Below are 19,136 nucleotides of genomic sequence, written 5' to 3'. Positions count from 1 at the left end.
GTGGGACGTCCAAAAACCTTTTTTGTTTGCACGATTGTGGAAAACGTTTGTTTAAATTGGTCATAATCGTGGCAAAAATACCCCACTATTTCAATTGCCATTTAAATGCATGGCACCTGAACACGCATTCTCATTTTCACAGCGCGTTTTCATATTGCGGGCAGAATCACGGCGATTCTGCCCGTGATTTGAAACACCCTAGTGTGAATGGATCCTCAGCCTCAACCTGTTTGGAAATAAAATATACATGCTGAAACCTTGCATTTTCCACTTTTTGCTATATTGTTACCAGCCTGTATGCCTGCTGGTGGGGGATGGAATCAGTGGAGGTATTTGGGGGAATGGGATGAGTGGAAGTGCTTGAAGTGAATGGGATCAGTGGCAGCGCTGGATGGGGACGGGTGGTGACATTTCTACACTGACCACCAATGTATTGGGGAATTTGCACTGACCACCAATGTATTGGGGAATTTGCACTGACCACCAATGTAATGAAGAATTTACACTGACAACCAATACAATGTCGAATTTTACACCAATTACCAATACATTTCTATACTGGCTGCCAGTGTAAGGGGGAATTTACACTGCCCTTACACCAACCCCGCCCTTCCACTTTGCTGACATTTGCAGAACAGACAAATGGTAGGCTCAGAGACCACAGTTGCAGGCAAGACTATCAAGCATGCCCCTGTTGACCTCCCCAGTGGGCAGCATTCAGCAGAGGTGATGGTGGCTGGAACCTCAGGGGGGCATAATATACATATGAATGCTGGCGCTATTTACATATGAATGCCAAATTGCTGACGCTATTTAGGTATGAATGCCAGTTATTTCCAATTGATTGCTGACAGGGTCTGCACAGGAGTCACCTGTACATGGCAATAGGGCAGAGCTGGGCAGCATAAGTGACAGCACTTCACACTGAGATATCGGGACAGCGGGACCAAGACTTCAAGGGACAAGGAAATGCAAATTGGGACAGTTGGCAAGTATGGGGCAGCTGCTTTGGGTCCCACAGCAATGACTGGGCCCAGGGCAACTGCCGCTTTTGCCCCTCCTTAAAGACTGCCTTGCAAACAGAAAACCAAAGAGAATTAACTGTTTGATTTGAAAATGAATAGGCTATTTCAGAGCAACTACTGAGTGAACCAGAAGATTTTTGACACATTCAGTGAAGGTAGGAAATCAGCAAAAAGGACATTTTTACCCAGAGTTTTGCTTTAAGAGACAGTTGTCCTAGAACAAAAACTGCATAAAAAACTCAGTTACAGCATGTTGAGTTCCAATCAGCAAATTCATCTGCTGGCTTAAAGGCTGTGTGAATGTACTTGTGAAATTTGGTGACCTTTCAACAGCTGCACATTTTCCTGGTGTACATTCATCCTATTATAAATAGGGAAAATGAGACTGTGCCATGCCAAGTAAATACTGTTTCAATGTCAGTGTGTGAATTTGACAATAAATCCTTTACAAATATATCCCAAAATGTCGACAAGGAAATCACAATTTTGAGGCTACAATTTCTTAGTATGGCTAGGCTGTTTGGATATAATAGATACTAAATGACAGATGTTATTTCTGGTTGGACTTTAGTTGCTATAAAGGGATCAGAAATAATGGCAAAAATTGTAGTTATCCAGAAAAAAAACCCCAAACACCCTTTACAACAGTGTTAATTTTTCTAAAACGATAACAGTATCACATACTTATCATTGGTAAATATTTCTCCAAGGGGTTTCTTCAGGATAAGGAGTAAAATGAAGATTAACAGTGTAACTATAGCTGGAAGAAACAGAAATTATACATAGTACATGAATAGCTAGATTCTATGCAAGCAAACAAGACTTTAAAAAAACCTCTCTAATGTAAAACTTAAAGAGGAATTTTACCCATAACAGTTTGATAACAATTAATGTTCTTAACAAGAGAACATACATTCCCCATTAATAATTATCCTACCAAAATTAGTGTGTGCTGTAAATTGCCTTCTGCATTGCTCCTGTTTCTTCTTGCTTGGGTACGCCATTTTGTTGAAGCCCAGAATAGTCCCTTCCATATTGCAAACTCTCCCCCTCTTCTTAGTATCAAAAACTATATGTCACTTTCTGTAATTAAAATATGTACATTTCCAGCCTTGATTGTATGTCTTGGCTTATCTAAAGAGGAAACTTTACAGTGCTGAAGATCACAGGCTGCCCATGAGTAAGAAAGGAGAGGAAATTGGGGAAATAAAATAAGACACTATCATTTAAAGCCTAGTACACATGGGCCGAATGTCAGGCGGCATCAGTCGGTTCAATAGAAACTGACTGACATTTGGCCTGAGTATACAGCAGGGCATGAGCAAAAAAGATTTGCTGATTATCTCCTGTCTCCTGTCCCCCATACACTGGCTGTGAGCACTGACTGGAGTGTTCTGATGGGGGGGAAAACTATAGAACAGCAGGGGAGATCACTGTACTAACATCAGATGGTTAGTACAGTGGTTCCTCCCAAGCTGTCAGTTTTTTTTTCGTTCAGCCCGCTAGATTGAATGAAAAACAAACTAGTAGTGTGTACTAGGCTTAACTGTGTATCACTGGCAGCAGAGTTTGTCTCTCAGTGTTACAATACACCTACCATTCAATTTTTAGACTGATCATTTCTTTGTGAGTGGCCAAACATTCAAACTCAGCAGGGGATCAAATACTTATTTCCTTCACTGTAAGAGCAGAGCTGTATTAAAACAATGATTGGATCCAGAGCAAATGTTTCATGGGTGCCCCCCTCCCAATTTTTTTGGGATAACATATAACACAATATCCAATAATATAGTACAGCGCTAAATTAATAATAACCATACATCACCTATCCTGAGAGGCCTGGAGTACATATTACCACAGGAGAAGTACAGAGGATACCAGCCAGTATTGGAGAAGGATATAGGAGTGATCCTGGAGGCTTAGTGGCCTGTTAGGTCGCAGAGTGGAGGTGAGGGGGCATTTTAGCCATGGAGGATAAGTGTGCTTACACCATCACAGAAACCATCACTTTTATCACTCTGCATGAGTTATTGCTGTTTGGAGCACTATCTGGATGATTTATGAACTTTATTTGAGTGGAAATTTTTTTGAAGCTATATATTTCAGTAAATTTTAACACTTTTTCACTGGTCACTTAAAGTGTGTTTTATATAGGATTGTATTATATTTATGGGGGTTTGCTTTAAATTTAAATATATGTAGTGATACACCTATTGAGTGGTTACTAGTGCACGGGTTCTGAAGTTGTATCAGGACCTCAGGTCACATCTTTTGAACACTTATGTTGGAGCACATTGTGGCACTTTATTTGTATGTAGAGTGTTGTGTTTTGTATCACTTTATTATTGTTTATATTCATTTGATTATTTGCATGTTTTGATTATTTACATGGTTTGATGTATGGGTATTATTAATTTAGTGCTGCACTATATTATTGGTTATTCCGTTTCACTGTTGAGGAATTTTTATAATTTGTAACAAATAACACAAAGTACATATTAAGGTTCATGCTTAGGTCTTGAGCATGTCATACACAGCACTTTATTCAGAATGGGGCAGTCAGGAATATGTAAAGTATAACACAGTTTACAGAATGTGGCAATCACGGCTATATAAATCCTAAATACAGCAAAAACATCTCTGTTCAGTTTGGATTGCTGGCTGTATCCCTGTTGGGGAGATTTCCCCTCACTTCCTGCCAAGACAGAAGAAAATCTCTAAAACGGGGACACAGACAAAAAAAAGCTTTTTTTTTTTTTTTTTGCAAAGTGTAGAAGCTAAAAGTTTTAAAAATGTATAGTTCAAATATTTTCATGTGTTTTCAGAGAAGTGAAATGAAAACAAGTGTCACACAGATATCATCTTAACATTTTTTCCATGCATAGTAGCTTAGCATTTAGGCATTATGTTCATATAACATACAAAACAACAAAAGATTAAAATGAAGAGGAAAAGGAATATTACAATTAGGTAACAAGAAAGAGGGGGATAAAAAACTGGGAGGTGGGTGCACCTTTTGCTCTGTTGGTGTTAGAGCACTGTTTATTCTATTTTTACTTTTTATTTGTGCAATTGATAGCCCCTGCGTTGGCGTGTTTTGTTGCCTCTGTTTTATACTGTTTAAAAATTAATAAAACATTGAAATATAAAAAAAATTCACTTGGCCGAAAACCGTAACCGAAATGCAGGCGGCGGTGAGGGGCGGGTTTTTTCGGCACCTATATCGGTGCTTTTTTAATTTCGGCCAAAACGTTTTGGCCACCGAAATTTCGGTGCATCTAGTTATAACCTCTGTAATGTTTATTTTTGCCATCTGTGTCCCATTGGGGAACTTTCCCTTCACTTCCTTGTCTCATAGCCAAAACAGGAAGTGAGTGAAAATCCCTCTAAAGTGAGGGGATCACCAGGATTAGTATCCCCACTGGAAGATATTCCCAGTATTTCTGTTTTTGGGACAACTTTTTTGTACTTTCACTTTCCGTGATAAAGGTAAAGAGGACAAATAGAGAGGGCGAACCTTCCTAACGGGAACATACTCCACTCTATCCAAAACTAAAAACATGGATTGCCTTTATACTTTAATACGGTTCTGCCTACCAAGACTGTGCCACTCTTTCTTTTACAAACACTCAGCATTTGTGGAGCTATATTAAGGGAAAGGGTACTAGAAAAATATGGAGGAAAGCATTGCTTATCTCTCCTCAAGAGAATGGTCACTGCCACTGGAGATACATGATATAAATCAGTATTTTTAGGAGCAGCTTATGATAACACACACATATAGGGGTGAATGGACCCCATATTGGTTCCCTTTATCTTCACACTAAAATGCAGCACATAGAGGTTTACCAGCCAGGAAAAAATGAGATCTCTACCTAACATGCATTTTCAAGGAGCAAAACAAGTGTGATTAGGCCCTAAAGGAGAAGTCAAGGCACCAGAATAAAGACAGTGTTCAGTAGAAAAACCCTGGTACATGCAATAAAAGCCACATTCTGCAGGGTGATATATTGACCAGTGGTAAGACGTTTTATAGAACATTGGGCTTTAGTTCAAAGCCCAATTTGAAATGAAAATGACTATTGTTTAATCCACCCGAAAACAATCCATTTCTGAAAGGTACAAGTGATTTGTAGAAGTGATTATTATATGTAAAGACTGCATCACTACATACAGTATATGGTCAACGTAAGGAAACTTACCTTCTATAACCATGCTTAATTTAGCAGACTTCTTTGCTTGATCAGTCCTTCCAGCTCCTAAGAAAATGCCAACCCTGATGCTTGCAGCCATGCCAACAGAAAAGGGAATCTGAAAAATGCTATATATTAATTATACAAATAGAAATAGGCAATAAGAACACAGACGTCACAGTTCAAATTTACATAAATATAGGCATTTACCTTCTGAACAATGGATATAAACTGATACAGAATGGACTGTCCTCCAAGTTCCACTAAGTTAATAAGACCTAGATGTATACAGAAAATAAAGACAACCTATCATATCTTCATTGTGTTACCTTCATCACACTGTGTGCAAGTGTTTGGTTACCTGCTAATATCATTGCAATTTCATAAGCCCAGAATTCAATACTCATTATCAATATGCCAGGAATGCCCAATGCTAGGAAAGGCCACCAGTCTTTCAAACATTCTGTTGTCCAACCTGTAAATAACAATAAAATAGGGAAATGTTAACTCAGCTTGTAAAGAAATGAAGGTGAGATTTAAAATCTCACACACAAAAGAGGCTCAGTGTATGATTAAATTCATAGGTAAATATTAGTTGAAATATTGAAAATTTACCAAGCCACCCCCCTTGCTGTATCATTGTTACAAGATTTAGCTTTTGGCAGAACACGGATAGCACATCCTGCATTCTGAATTATTCAATCTAGGCTTTGCTGTAGGGTTTTTTTTTTAATATGGAAAGATTAATGTACCATGTATAGATTTGCTCAATTTGCTGGTGTTAAAGTAATACATAATTCTTTTTTTCATTCATTTTAATGAAGCAAACATATTGCTAAAATTCTTGGGTCCAAATGAAAAGCTTAAAAAATATAAATTGTAATCTTAATATATAGTAGCTTTTCCAGTCATTAGATGTGGTGGCTGCATTAGATTTCTGTTTTTTTTTTCCATACTGAAGTCACTGGATTAGCATTTTTGAAAGCCTACTACTTTTCCTTGGCACTGGTTTACAGGATTAGTTCTCCTTTACTGACTTTGGCCAGAAAACTCCCCATGCATTCTCAATACATTAACATACCTCTGAACTTTGGAAGTTGAGAATGAGGGACACTTCAGGGGGATAGCAACCTGCGCCATGCTTTTACTATGCATCAGTTATGAATGAACACAGGAGTGATCAGTACTAATCGCTGTGTTCATTGAGGAAAAAAAGAGGCTGGTAAATATGACATATTTACTGTACCCCCACTCTCCATCTTGAACCCTATCCTCCTGTGCCCCACAGCACCTGCAGCCAACGGGAGGAAGGGGAGGAGAGCTGGCAGCACTGCGGAGGGGGGCACACAGGGATCAGAGCTGCAAGGGGAAGTCGGAAAGTGAAGAGGGAATTCTTCAGAGCGTGATGAAGGGAGGGGTAGCTCAACTAGAATTGATTCCTCATGGTTCTCCCTGCAGCAGCTGCAGCCAGTGGGAGGCAAGAGATAAGCCAACAATGGCCTGGGGGGGCACACAGGGGGATCGGAGCAGCAGGAGGGTGGCATTAATCAGAGCAGCAGAGGGGGTGGTGCAGATACTGGAAGTGATTAGTCAGCAGGAGGGAGAGAAAGAGAAGCTGGCTGCCCCTCAGTGGGATTAGTTAAACCCATTGCCAGAACACGGCACTGGGCTCTGGGATTCAGCCTGGATCTGCGGGACGCTGGGATTTCTATGAAAATCTCAGGGAATTCCCAAGAGTGCTTACTTTTTCAGATGCTCTTTTAATTGCCTGTCTATTGCAGATGACAGGATATACCAAGCATTGGACACATAGGCCCAGAAACTCATACAGTCTGCTCTCTTTTCCCGCTCAGCATTCTGCAAGAGTGAAAGACAGCACATGTGCTGGTAGGGAACAAAGCTGAGTGCTTGTTTGTGAGTTTTCGGGGCAGCATGGAAATGTATTGAGGATGTTATAATGCATAGGAAGATTTGGGGCAAGAGTCAGGAGAGCTAACCCTTTCATTTTATTAATATAATTTAATATAATTGTACACATAAATGAGACATGTCTTACCTGGCCAGGATGCAACATGCAGCTTTTTCACTCGAATATAGATGAACAACAAGATTAATTCAAAAAATTCTGCTATAGTAATTGCCAAAGCAGCACCCCTAAAAGATTGGAATCATAAACAGGAAGTAAGTTTTTTCCACGAAAAATAATTTTATAATGGAATCCAATTGTTAAATAAGTGCCAATCCTTTTGATTTACTAGTCTGTACATGTATAACCAACAAATTACATTTGATTGTATACAGTATTCTGCATTACAAAAATGTGAGAGGGAGTCGAGTTGCTTATCTGTGTATTTATCACATCCAAAAAGCAATAGAATGGCAATAGAATGGCTGTGAGCAACTTGGATATATGCCGATGTTTGTGTAAACAAGAATACAGCATACAAGCTTCGGCAAAAAAATTGAATATTTTCAATTTTTTGCAATGTTTGCATACTCCTGTATACTATACTTGTGTTTACATGAGCACTGTCTGGCATATACCTGAGTACAGCCATGCACAGCTCTTCATATCTATGGGTGGGTGCGCACAGCACCTGGGCAGGGGAAATGCATTGGCACTTACATTTGCCAAATACTTGCCCAAGTGCAAGAGGCCTATAGAAACAGTATCATATTGATAATCCTGTAATCACGTCATCTTATACGCATATTTAGACAGCACTGAGCTGAGCAACAGAGCCCTGATTGACAAAGACTACTAACCCTTCCTTTTCCACTGTTGTGCGGAGGAGTCCACATAGCTAAAGCTTAAAGCTGAACTCAGGCAGATTTAAATACACAAATCAATGCAGCTCCATAGCCATGGCCAGAATATAAGTATAAGGCAGCAATGAAGTTACATTCCCTATATACAATATGGTCAAGCTTCACAATAGGAAGCATCCAAGGCAGGGGTGGACTGACAACTCATGGGGCCCCCGGGCAATAGGGGATCATGAGGCCCCTGTGTCCTTGCCCAAACTCAAAAAAGTCTATGAAAAAGGTACCAGGGGCATCTCATGGGGCTCTCCACTGACCCCGGGCCCTCGGGCAGTGCCCGAGTTTCCAAATGGTCAGTCTGCCCCTGATCCGAGGTGAAACAATGTTCACACAAGCATCCATCAACAGTCACATCCTCCTGTGCTGCCTTAATCTGGCCATTATTTATTATAATCGAGGATTACCTTGCATAGTTATTTAATGAAAGATATATTTGCACTGGTGGTCAATGGTTTCTTATATTCTTCATTTTAATGATTTGTTCCTAGGAGCCCCTCACCTCACACTTTATATACAGTAATGCCATTATGATGTTTTAGTACATGTCATCCACCCTAGCCCTCCTACTGATTTCTAGGTCATATTTACATTTTATAGCTTTTGGAATCCCCCCTATGTTTGGCACACCCACAAATGGGTGCATTTTTAGGAATGGATTCCCCCTCAACATTCCTTCTGAAGAAATGGAGTATGGTGAAAATGCATCAAAGTTTTTATTGGCCCAGTAGAGGTCCACATATTGTTTCTATACTGTTTGGTTTCGTATATTATTTACAGTATAGGTCACAGTCTAATTTATAGGTGGTATTCTTGTATTCCTTTTTATATGATTATATAGGTATAGTGCACTGTATGTGTTTTTTAAATATCAAAAAGAAATTTCCATGAACTGAATAAAAATCTTGAATTTTAATCTTTAAATAGTTGTTATCTATATACCTAAAAAGTCCAATTGATTGGTTCCTTTTTTTCAATTGAGAATAACTACAACCAGTATGATGTATTGTGATAGTTTAATACTAAACTATGTTTTTTTTAGCCATGTAAGCCTCACATTTTTGTACATTATTATGAACTGCAGAAAACAGCGGTAAAAGAACTTACATGACTCCAGTATTAAGAACAAAAAGCGTCAGATAATTCATAATGGCACTGACAACACTCCCCAATACGCTTATTAGAATTTGAGGCCACATTATCTCCTAAACAAAAAAAAGTAAACAAAAGAAAATCATAGACATTAGAATTAATCCCAGTACAAGCAATACTGCAATACAATGGGACTTGTCTGTGTTTAGAACAATGCCAATTTTTGTACTACATAAAAATAAAATAAATACATAAAGTGTTATAACAGTAAGAATGCAGTGGTGTCACCTTATTAAAGGACATGTGCACTTTTGTCCAGTTGTTACCCAAATGCCCCACCCCTACCCACCTCAGCACCCTTGTCTATAGTAACACTACATCTGCTCAGCCCATACCTGGGTCTCATGACACCCCTCTCTTTCAGGTCTGTGCAGATGGGCTCTCCATGGAAGTCCAAGTTACTGACTCAAACATGCACAGTACAGTGTCTCTAGAAAGAGCTGACCAACACTGGGTCCAGTAGTAGATCACAACATTGGGACTTATAGGTCAATTGACTTGAGGAAAACAGGGTTGTTCAGAAGGATGGGGGCGGCTTTGCATAAAAGTTGCATGAAAGTATATTGTAGCTATGTTATTTTCCATAATTTTTTGTATATCTTGCACAGTTTTACAACTTGCTATTCCACATTCTTGTGTCTAACTAAAACATCAGATGGAACCTTTCACAGGGAGGAAGAGGATACTTGTGTGCCTAAGTTTTAGTTACAGCTAGTGATCTCAGTAAATAAGCTTTTTACAGTAGCAGGTAAGGAGATAAAGTAAAACATGCTAACAACCTAAAGCAAGAGTTCTTATTTACATAACCAAAAAAAAAGGTAAAAGGAACTTGCAGTCCTGACGTTAGTAAAGTAGGGAAAGATGATACACAATTCGTCACACATTCCTTTTGGCTTGCAGTGGAGTTATTTTTTTGTGCTTGGTTAAAGTATAACTAAAAGCAACTTTTTTTGGAGGGGAGAGGAAATAGAATCCCTGTCAGTTTTTATTGCTGTCTGCACCCCTGTTAAGGAGATTCACCCTTTCTACTTGTCCTGTTTACACATTATCATTGAAAGTGAGAATAAAGAAAACCCCAAATTTTGGAATGTCCCCAGAAAAGTAATAGAGGTGAAATATTCCAATAGGAACATTAGTTCTGATGACCTGGAGGTCCCCAAAGGATTGGCATGGTTTATAACCCTCCCTTACTCTATCCAAAATGAAAAACCACATTTTACCTATAGTTCTACTTTAAGATACAAACAGTGCTTAGCGACATCAGAAAAAAAATACATCTACTGTATACAACATTACCTGGTTTTGCAAGTAACGTAGCTCAAGTTGGAAAAAGAATATAGCCTGCATTAAAAAAAAAATAGGTAAGAGATGTTTTTTTAATTGTTTAAACATACAGTATTCTAACAAAAGGTATAGTCTGGACCAATGGTTCTCAACTTTGAGACTAGGGCCCAGGTCTTTCAAAATCGTCTATGCCTCAGCAGTGTAAAAAAAAAAAGTTTATACACAATAAAAATATGAGGATGCAAAGTATGTATTAAATTGCTAGAAGGCTCTGGATTGGGGCTGGGTGTAACTATGGGGGGATGGAGGTTCTGGAAGTGGTTAGGGGACTCTGCAACAGACTTGGTGGCCCTGTAGAGGGTGATGTTTCTGTAGAGGAGCTGGGGCAACTGGGGGGGGGGGGGATAGGATCCCTAGAGGAGTGGGGGTTCTCTCCATAAGGCCTTGGGCCCTGTAGCTGCAATGTGGGATATTAGAAGACACTGAGGGGCACTGTTGGAGACACTATAGGAGGCTGAAGGTTCTGCAGCGAGCTAGGGGGCGCTGTGGAGTGCACTGTGCATCATTGGAGAGCACTGTGGAGACTGAATGACAAAAACACATTTTTAGTAGAGAGCAAAAGGGTTAGAATTTCTGGTAGTTTTTATTGTTACCTGTGCCTTCCCATCCCAGTAACTATCAAAGCCCCAATTTCCTTTATTGGCATTACAGGGACAGGAGCTAAGGAACAATGGGGCCACTGACAGAAATAAAAGAAAATTACAGACATTTTAACTCTTTCTCATACAAACTAAAAAAAACAAAAAAAAACACTTTAAAGTGTCATTAAACTCAGACTATGAAAAACTTTCATTACATGCTATATAACAGTGTGTGCATACTCACAAAGCCACTAAAGCATGTGTTTTGTGTAGAGTCAGTGATATACTGTATATCTGGTCAATCCTGCCTTCAGTTGTCCCTCCCATGTTTTCTGTGTCTCTATTGCAGGCTGAGATTGTGTAGACCAGCTGGTGTCCTCTACTGAGCATGCTATTTCAGTTTCCTTCTATGCTCTTCATTTCCACCTTTTCGATATCTGTGCAGCCCTCATGACCACAGAGTCCTAAATGTGGGCAGGGGCGGACTGACAACTCATGGGGCCCCCGGTCATTAGGGGATCATGGGGCCCCTGTGTCCTTGCCCAAACTCAAAAAATCCTATGAAAAAGGTACCAGGGGTAGCTCATGGGGCCCCTTACTGACCCCGGGCCCTCGGGCAGTGCTTGAGTTTCCAAATGGTCAGTCCGCCCCTGCATGTGGGCATATATACAGTGGTAAATGACACTCCCCTGCCTCCCTCATTCTCCATGTCCTTCTATTGCTAAACACCTTGGCGGTGGGTTATAGTGTGTTGATTGACTACATTCACTAAGAAACTCACAAAAAATATTTGTTTTAATATAAATCAGTTTTAAACATACACTGCTCAAAAAAATTAAAGGAACACTTTGAAAACACATCAGATATCAATAGGAAAAAATATCATGCTAGATATCTATACTGATATGGACTGGGTAATGTGTTAGGAATGTAAGGATGCCCCATTGTTTGATGGAAATGAAAATTATCAACCTACAGAGGACTGAATTCAAAGACACCCCGAAATTCAAAGTGAAAAAATTATGCAGCAGGCTAGCCCATGTTGCTGAAATTTCATTGCAGCAACTCAAAATGATACTCAGTAGTTTGTATGGCCTCCCACGTGCTTGTATGCATGCCTGACAACGTCGGGGCATGCTCCTAATGAGACAGAGATGGTGTCCTGGGGTATTTCCTCCCAGACCTGGACCAGGTTATCACTGAGCTCCTGGACAGTCTGAGGTGCAACCTGGCGGCGTTGGATGGACCGAAACATGATATCCCAGAGCAGGGGCGGACTGACCATTTGGGCATTCAAGCATTGCCCGAGGGCCCGGGGTCAGTAGGGGGCCTGTGAGAGGATCACTGTCCAGTGACAGTGTGGGGAGCAGAGGAGGAGGCAGTCTCAGATCCCAACCCAGAAGTAGCTCACCTGTCACTTCATGTGCTGGCAGAGTGAGTGGGGTGACGGGTCCGGACACTGTGCTGGTGATGGAGCCGGTGGAAAGGTGAGAGGCATGGGTGCGGGGTGTTCACCACACACACCCTGCACCCCCCCCATGGATGATCTGTATCAGGAACAAAGTCGGAGGTGATCGGTGCAGGGGAGGGACAGTGACAGCACCGATCTCCCTGCAAACATTTCAAGGAAGCAGCTGAAAGCCATGGGACGGAGAGGCTTCCAGCTGCCTCGTTGAAATCTATCCAGGGAGATCGGTGCTGTCACTGTCCCTCCACTGCACCGATCATCCCTGAGTGTGCATCGGATTTCTCTCCTGGGCCCTGCTCTGTGCTCCTCATCCCCCCCTCGTAAGGTGTCTGATGCCTCGTCTTCTCTGACAGTGTCCAGCCCCTCCCCCCATCCTCCACGGCAGAGCAGAGGAGAGAGGATCTGCTCTGCCTCCCCTGTCCAGATCAGCTGGCAGCTCTGTGATGCTTCTGAATGTACCAGGTCCGTGTCTCTCTCTCTCCCCCTATCTCTCCTCTCCCTCTCTCCCCTCTCCCTCTCTCTCCCCCTCTCTCTCCCTTTCTCTCCCCCCTCCCTCTCGCTCTCCCTCTCTCTCTACCTCTCCCACCCGCTCTCTCTCCCTCTCTCTCTACCCCCCCCCCCCTCTACCCCTCTCTCTCTCTCCCTCTCTCTATCCCTCCCTCTCCCTCCCTCTCTCTATCCCTCCCTCTCCCATTTCATTTCCTTCCTCCCTCCCCTTCTTCCTTCCCTTCCTTTCCTTCATTCCTTCCTCCATCCATTCCCTCCCTCCCTTTTCTTCCTTCCTCCATCCCCTCCCATTATCCTACCCTCCCTCCCTTCCTTCCCTTTCCTTCTCTTCCCTTCCTTCCTTTCTCTATCCATTCCCTTTTCCTCCTTCCTTCGTTCCCTCCCCTTCCTTCAGTCCTTCCTCCATTTCCTCCCTTTTCTTCCTTCTGCCATCCCCTCCCTTCATCCTTTCCTTCCTTCCTTCCTTCCTTCCTTCCTTCCTCCCCTCCCCTTCTTTCCTCTCTCTTTCCCTCCCCTTCTTTCCTCTCTATTTCCCTCCCCTTCCTTCCTCTCTCTCTCTCTCCCTCCCTACCATTCCTTCTTTCCTTCCTCCCTCCTTCTATTCCCTCCCTTTTCTTGCTTCCTTCCTCCCTTCCTTCCCCTTCCTTCCTTCCTTCCTTCCTTCCCTCCCCTTCCTTCCTCTCTCTTTCCCTCCCCTTCCTTCCTCTCTCTCTCCCTCCCTACCATTCCTTCTTTCCTTCCTCCCTCCTTCTATTCCCTCCCTTTTCTTGCTTCCTTCCTCCCTTCCTTCCCCTTCCTTCCTTCCTTCCTTCCTTCCTTCCTTCCTTCCTTCCTTCCCTCCCCTTCCTTCCTTCTCTCCTTTACCTTCATTACTTTACTTTGCCCATCCATTTTCTTTCCTTCCTTCATTCCTTCCTTCCTCTATCCATTCCCTCCCTCCCTTTTCTTCCTTCCCCCATCCCCTCCCTTCATTGTTTCCTCCCACCCCTTCTTCCTTCCTTCCTTCCTTCCTCCCTTCCTTCCCTTCCTTTCCTTTCCCTTCCCTTTCTTCCTTCCTCCATCTATTTCCTTCCTTCCTTCCCTTCCCTTCCTAACTTCCTCCCTGCTCTCCTTTTCCTTCATTCCTTCCTCCATCCATTTTCTTTCCTTCCTTCCTCCATCTATTCCCTCCATCACTTTTCTTCTTACCCTTCCTTCCTCCATCCCCTCCCTTCATTCTTTTTCTTCCACCTCTCTTTCCTTCCCTCCTCTTTCTTCATCCATTCCCTCTCTCCCTTTTTATTCCTTCCTTCCTCCCTCCCCTTCCTTCCTTCCTTTTCCTTCATTCCTTCCTCCATCCATTTTCTTAGTTTCCTTCATTCCTTCCTCCATCCATTTTCTTAGTTTCCTTCATTCCTTCCTTACTCCATCCATTCCCTCCCTCCCTTTTCATAATGACAGCCCAACATATACTAGTGCTCCCTGTTCACTCCCTACTGACACTGTCCACTGCCCCCACAAAATCATTGTGAAAAAAATAATACATAAATTGTAAAAAATAATTTAGAAATTAGATAATAAAAGTTAAAAAATTCTGACACCCTCACCATTGCTCCAATGACACCATCCACTGGCCACCCAAAAGCAATTTGAAATAAAATAAAAATAAAATTGCAAAAAAAAAAATAATACTAATAAAAATGAAGAACTACTGACACCACCTACTGACACCATCTTACATATAGTACCCACAGCCATACACACCGCACTCCTGTCCCTGTACATACTACCCACTGTCATACACTCCGCACTCCTGTCCCTGTACACACTACCCACTGTCATACACTCCACATTGTACATTCCCTATTTAACATTACCTCATTCTGTACTATATAAGTCATCTCAGGCACTATTCAACTACACCCCTTTTAAGCCATGCCCAATTTTTAGCGCAATTTAAAACACACCCCTCCTCTCTCTCACACCCCTCCTCTTTTTTCCCCCTCTCACTCCCCTCTCTCTCTTTTACTTCCCCCACATGGCAGCCATCTTTAAACCTGGAAGTGCCCAGTGGCTTCTACGGAAAGAAGCCGGGAACATTCATGCCGTCTTTGCTGCAGTAAATATTTAAATGCCTCTTCTATGCAGCTGAGCTGCAATATGTAGGTAAGGTGTTGTGTGGGTGTGGCTTGAGTGTAGGTGGGGGCACAGGGGGCCCCATTATCTCTTACTGCCCGGGGGCCCCATGAGTTGTCAGTCCACCCCTGTCCCAGAGGTGTTCTATTGGATTTAGGTCAGGTGAGCATGGGGGCCATTCAATGGTATCAATTCCTTCATCCTCCAGGAACTACCTGCATTCTCTGACCACATGAGGCCTGTCATTGTCATGCACCAGGAGGAACCCAGGACCCACTGCACCAGCGTAGGGTCTGACAATGGGTCCAAGGATTTCATCCCGATACCTAATGGTAGTCAGGGTGCCATTGTCTAGCCTGTAGAGGTTTATGCATCCCTCCATGGATATACCATTCCAGACCATTACTGACCCACCACCAAACTGGTAATACTGAACAATGTTACGGGCAGCATAACGTTCTCCGCGGCTTGTTCAGACCCTTTCACGTCTGTCACATCTGCTCAGTGTGAACCTGCTCTCATCTGTGAAAAGTACAAGGCACCAGTGGCAGACCTGCCAGTTCTGGTGTTCAATGGCAAATGCCAATCGAGCTCTATGGTGCTGGGCAGTGAGCACTCAGGTCGGCCTCATGAAGTTGTTTCTGATTGTTTGGTCAGAGACATTCACATCAGTGGCCTGCTGGAGGTCATTTTGTAGGGCTCTGGCAGTGCTCATCCTGTTTCTCCTTGCACAAAGGAGCAGATACCAGTCCTGCTGATGGGTTATGTACCTTCTACTGCCCTGTCCAACTCTCCTAGAGTGACTGCCTGTCTCCTGGAATCTCCTCCATGCTCTTGAGACTGTACTGGGAGACACAGCAAACCTTCTGGCAATGCCAGAATTGATTCATGTGTCAATCTGGAGGAGTTGGACTGCCTGTGCAACCTCCGTAGGGTCCAGGTATTGCCTCATGCTGCCAGTAGTGATACTGACCCCAAGCCAAACACAAAACTAGTGAAAAACAGTCAGAAAGGATGAGTAGGGAAAAAATATCAGTGGCCTCCACCTGTAAAACCATTCCTGTTTTGGGGGTCGTCTCATTGTTGCCCATCTAGTGCACCTGTTGCTAATTTCATTAACACCAAAGTAGCTGAAACTGATTACCAACCCCCTCTGCTACTTAACTGATCAGATCAATATCCCAGGAGTTTAATTGACTTGATGCTATACTCTGATTAAAAAGAGTTCCTTTAATTTTTTTGAGCAGTGTATTAAATGTAATTGCTGACACCTGTAAAGTAAAAAAGAGCCTTGGATGCAGATGCTGTCTGAACAAAATGAAAGCTAGTGTTAATCATCTTTGACTCTACCTACATCATGTTAATGCACAACAAATACACTTTTGGTGTTCAATAAAGATTCATAAAGCTATAAAACATTTTTTTTTAATTTCATTTGAATTGCTCTTCTGAAACTGTTTTTTTTTCAGTCATGTGACTGGCAAAGCACCAATCAGGGCTGAGCAAACAGACACACTGTAGTAATAGAAGCCCCTCCCAAGAATCTTTCCCTTCAGAGGATAAAGAACAGTGAAAGATCATCTGTTCACACAACAGCACTGCAGGAATTAGGTACTTAGAGAATTAAAAAAAATATACAGTGGCATGATGATTTATGTGAATGAATTATGATAATTAACATTTCTCTGTTTAGTTTCACTTTAAAGCAAACCTATGTTGAATATTGAGTTTAAATCTGCTGATCCTTCAGCCAGACTCTATTTACAAAGAAAATGAATGAGTCCATGAATATGACCTGCTTCAAACAATAGGTTTATTCAACAAGTACATGCATCATCAGCTACCTTGACACATTTGGCACGTTAAATGCATCAATGTGGCTAGCTGCTCATGCTTGCATGTGTTGTGCTGTCAACTTGTTGAATTAACCTATCAAATGAAACAAGTCATATTCACAGACCTGTTTGTTATACCTATGAATGGTTGTAGTGGGCCAGACAAGGTCCGGGAATTCTCAGTATGCAGAGACTATTAAAAATTGTGTTTAGGCTGCAGCAGCCATTTAAATCCAATTAAAGTCTTCACCTCACAAGGATATATTATCTAACAGAATGAAAAGGAGGTGAGATTGTTGCTCAGACTGTAGGCGAGTCCTACTGTGGCACAGAGGTAAGTATTTGGGGTAAGAGGGGAGCCTTTGTTTTAATGGCAGCCTTAAAAGGACCAAAAGTCAACTATTTACAGCTTGGCTATAAAGAATATAACTAGCAATCTACAAAATGGTGATCAATAGCTCATGCTTTGAAAATGGTCTGGAAATTGCAAACAATGATTAAAACAGTGGAAGAATTGAAGGGCTGAAGTAAGTTATTGTGAAGGTCACCCTAACTGTCCCATATGAGTAAATGTTTTAAGCTATAAAAGGGCCTTATCAAAAATGCATCTGAGTATATTTATAAAGCAGTGAATGTGGCATTCAAACATTTATTGAAGGTGTATCTTCCTGGTACATGTGGTTTCCTTTCAATTGTCAATGCCAAAAAATGCCTGTAATTAATATGTTTTTCCAATTCACTGCTTTATAAATATGCCCCCGAGTCTTGCTGAAATATTAAAATTTGGGCCAAGTCTTGGAAAAATGTTGGGAGGTGCAATTGTAAACAGCCGTTATGTCAGTATTTAAATGTAAAATTATATCAGTAGGTTAAGTGTAGATACTTACAGGAAGTGCTGGAATTAGGACCAAAACACACAATTCAGTTTCTCTGTTAGGATAAAGTTGTATTAAACAGTTTATATTCAAATATTTAAACTGGTAACTGTTTATTTTCAACTGTTGAGACTAACCACAGCAGAACTAATTAAAAATATAGAGATTCCACCCTCAGCTTTCAAATGTGTTAAAAATAATTCTGAGTATTCTGTCTGATTGGTGTCACATTGGCTAACCCTACTTAAAGGCTAAGTTCACCTTTTCCAGAAACAGCCTTTGCTGTCAAGGAGCATCCATTCGTTTTATTGTTTTCCCTGTAGGCCATTTGGGTCCCCTCAGAGGCCTGGCTAATAAAGTCCTAGTTAGCAACCCCCACATCCTGTATCCTTGGTAGGACATGAAAACATGGTTTTCAGTTCTGCAATCCTAGGAGTAAGCATCCACTGGTTTCCACATCCTAGCAACAAGTCAGGAAATGGGGGTTGCTAACTAGGAGTTTATTAGCCAAGATTCTGAGGGGGCCAAAATGGCCTACAGGTGACACAATAAAATTAATAATCCTTTTTTTCAAAATATTATTTTTAATTATAGGAAATAATGCAACAAGCCCTGTTCATGGGGCTGGTTGACACTTTTAAATATCTACTATTAATAAATCACTGAAAAGTACAGTAAGTCAGATTGATATGCTGATTTCATCTCTTCTTTCATTATTTACCTAAAATATTTTAAAGCTGAATTTCAGACAGATATAAAATAAGCAAATGAATGCAGTTCTGTCAATAATACATCAATATTTATTCATTTTTATTGCAAGCAGTGTACATACCTGAATTTGACCTGGTATCAATCACTTGTGAAGGTCGGAGAGAGAGCAATAATTCTAGGGCCATCATTTACCATCATTTATTATAACCTGTAAAGGCTTTTAAAGAGACTCCTATAGACACCTATTGACTATTTTAGGTATCAAAGTTTGTCATTGTTTCATAGGTATGTGCAATTTTAAGGCTTGACATGTTTGGTATCTATGAGCTGAAACCTCATATTTAAAATTTTACAAAAATAATGGGTAATACATTGTGCGTGTATGCACTAGAATTTAGGTATGCTGTATATTTTTTACTATAAATTTGCATTTGATAATTATGCACTAATATCATATGATGTAAAAAGTTGCAACTGCCACTACTGTTTGGCACTGGGTCCTGACCAGTT

At 41.4% G+C, this 19,136-nt stretch overlaps 2 protein-coding genes across 3 annotated transcripts in view; one reads left to right on the top strand and one right to left on the bottom strand.

The window, feature by feature from the left end:
- Positions 1-19,136, top strand: part of ALDH3A2 (aldehyde dehydrogenase 3 family member A2) — a 132,242-nt gene that overhangs the window by 85,950 nt on the left and 27,156 nt on the right. The window lies entirely within an intron of this gene.
- Positions 1-19,136, bottom strand: part of LOC149462616 (multidrug and toxin extrusion protein 2-like) — a 70,392-nt gene that overhangs the window by 28,721 nt on the left and 22,535 nt on the right. For both annotated transcript variants that reach the window (XM_089676615.1, XM_089676616.1), the window contains exons 5-12: positions 17,928-17,970; positions 10,487-10,531; positions 9,146-9,243; positions 7,275-7,372; positions 5,580-5,693; positions 5,429-5,496; positions 5,228-5,336; positions 1,710-1,785 (exon numbers count right to left, since the gene is read on the bottom strand). In XM_089676615.1, the coding sequence (XP_089532741.1) occupies positions 1,710-1,785; positions 5,228-5,336; positions 5,429-5,496; positions 5,580-5,693; positions 7,275-7,372; positions 9,146-9,243; positions 10,487-10,531; positions 17,928-17,970 (651 nt within the window). The remainder of the gene's footprint in view (positions 1-1,709; positions 1,786-5,227; positions 5,337-5,428; positions 5,497-5,579; positions 5,694-7,274; positions 7,373-9,145; positions 9,244-10,486; positions 10,532-17,927; positions 17,971-19,136) is intronic.

Source organism: Staurois parvus, unplaced genomic scaffold (assembly GCF_062004578.1).
Source record: "Staurois parvus isolate SC_StPar_1 unplaced genomic scaffold, SC_StPar_1.0 ptg000172l, whole genome shotgun sequence".
NCBI lineage: Eukaryota > Metazoa > Chordata > Amphibia > Anura > Ranidae > Staurois > Staurois parvus.
Note: the sequence above shows the minus strand (reverse complement) of the source record. Positions and strands in the feature narration are given on the sequence as shown.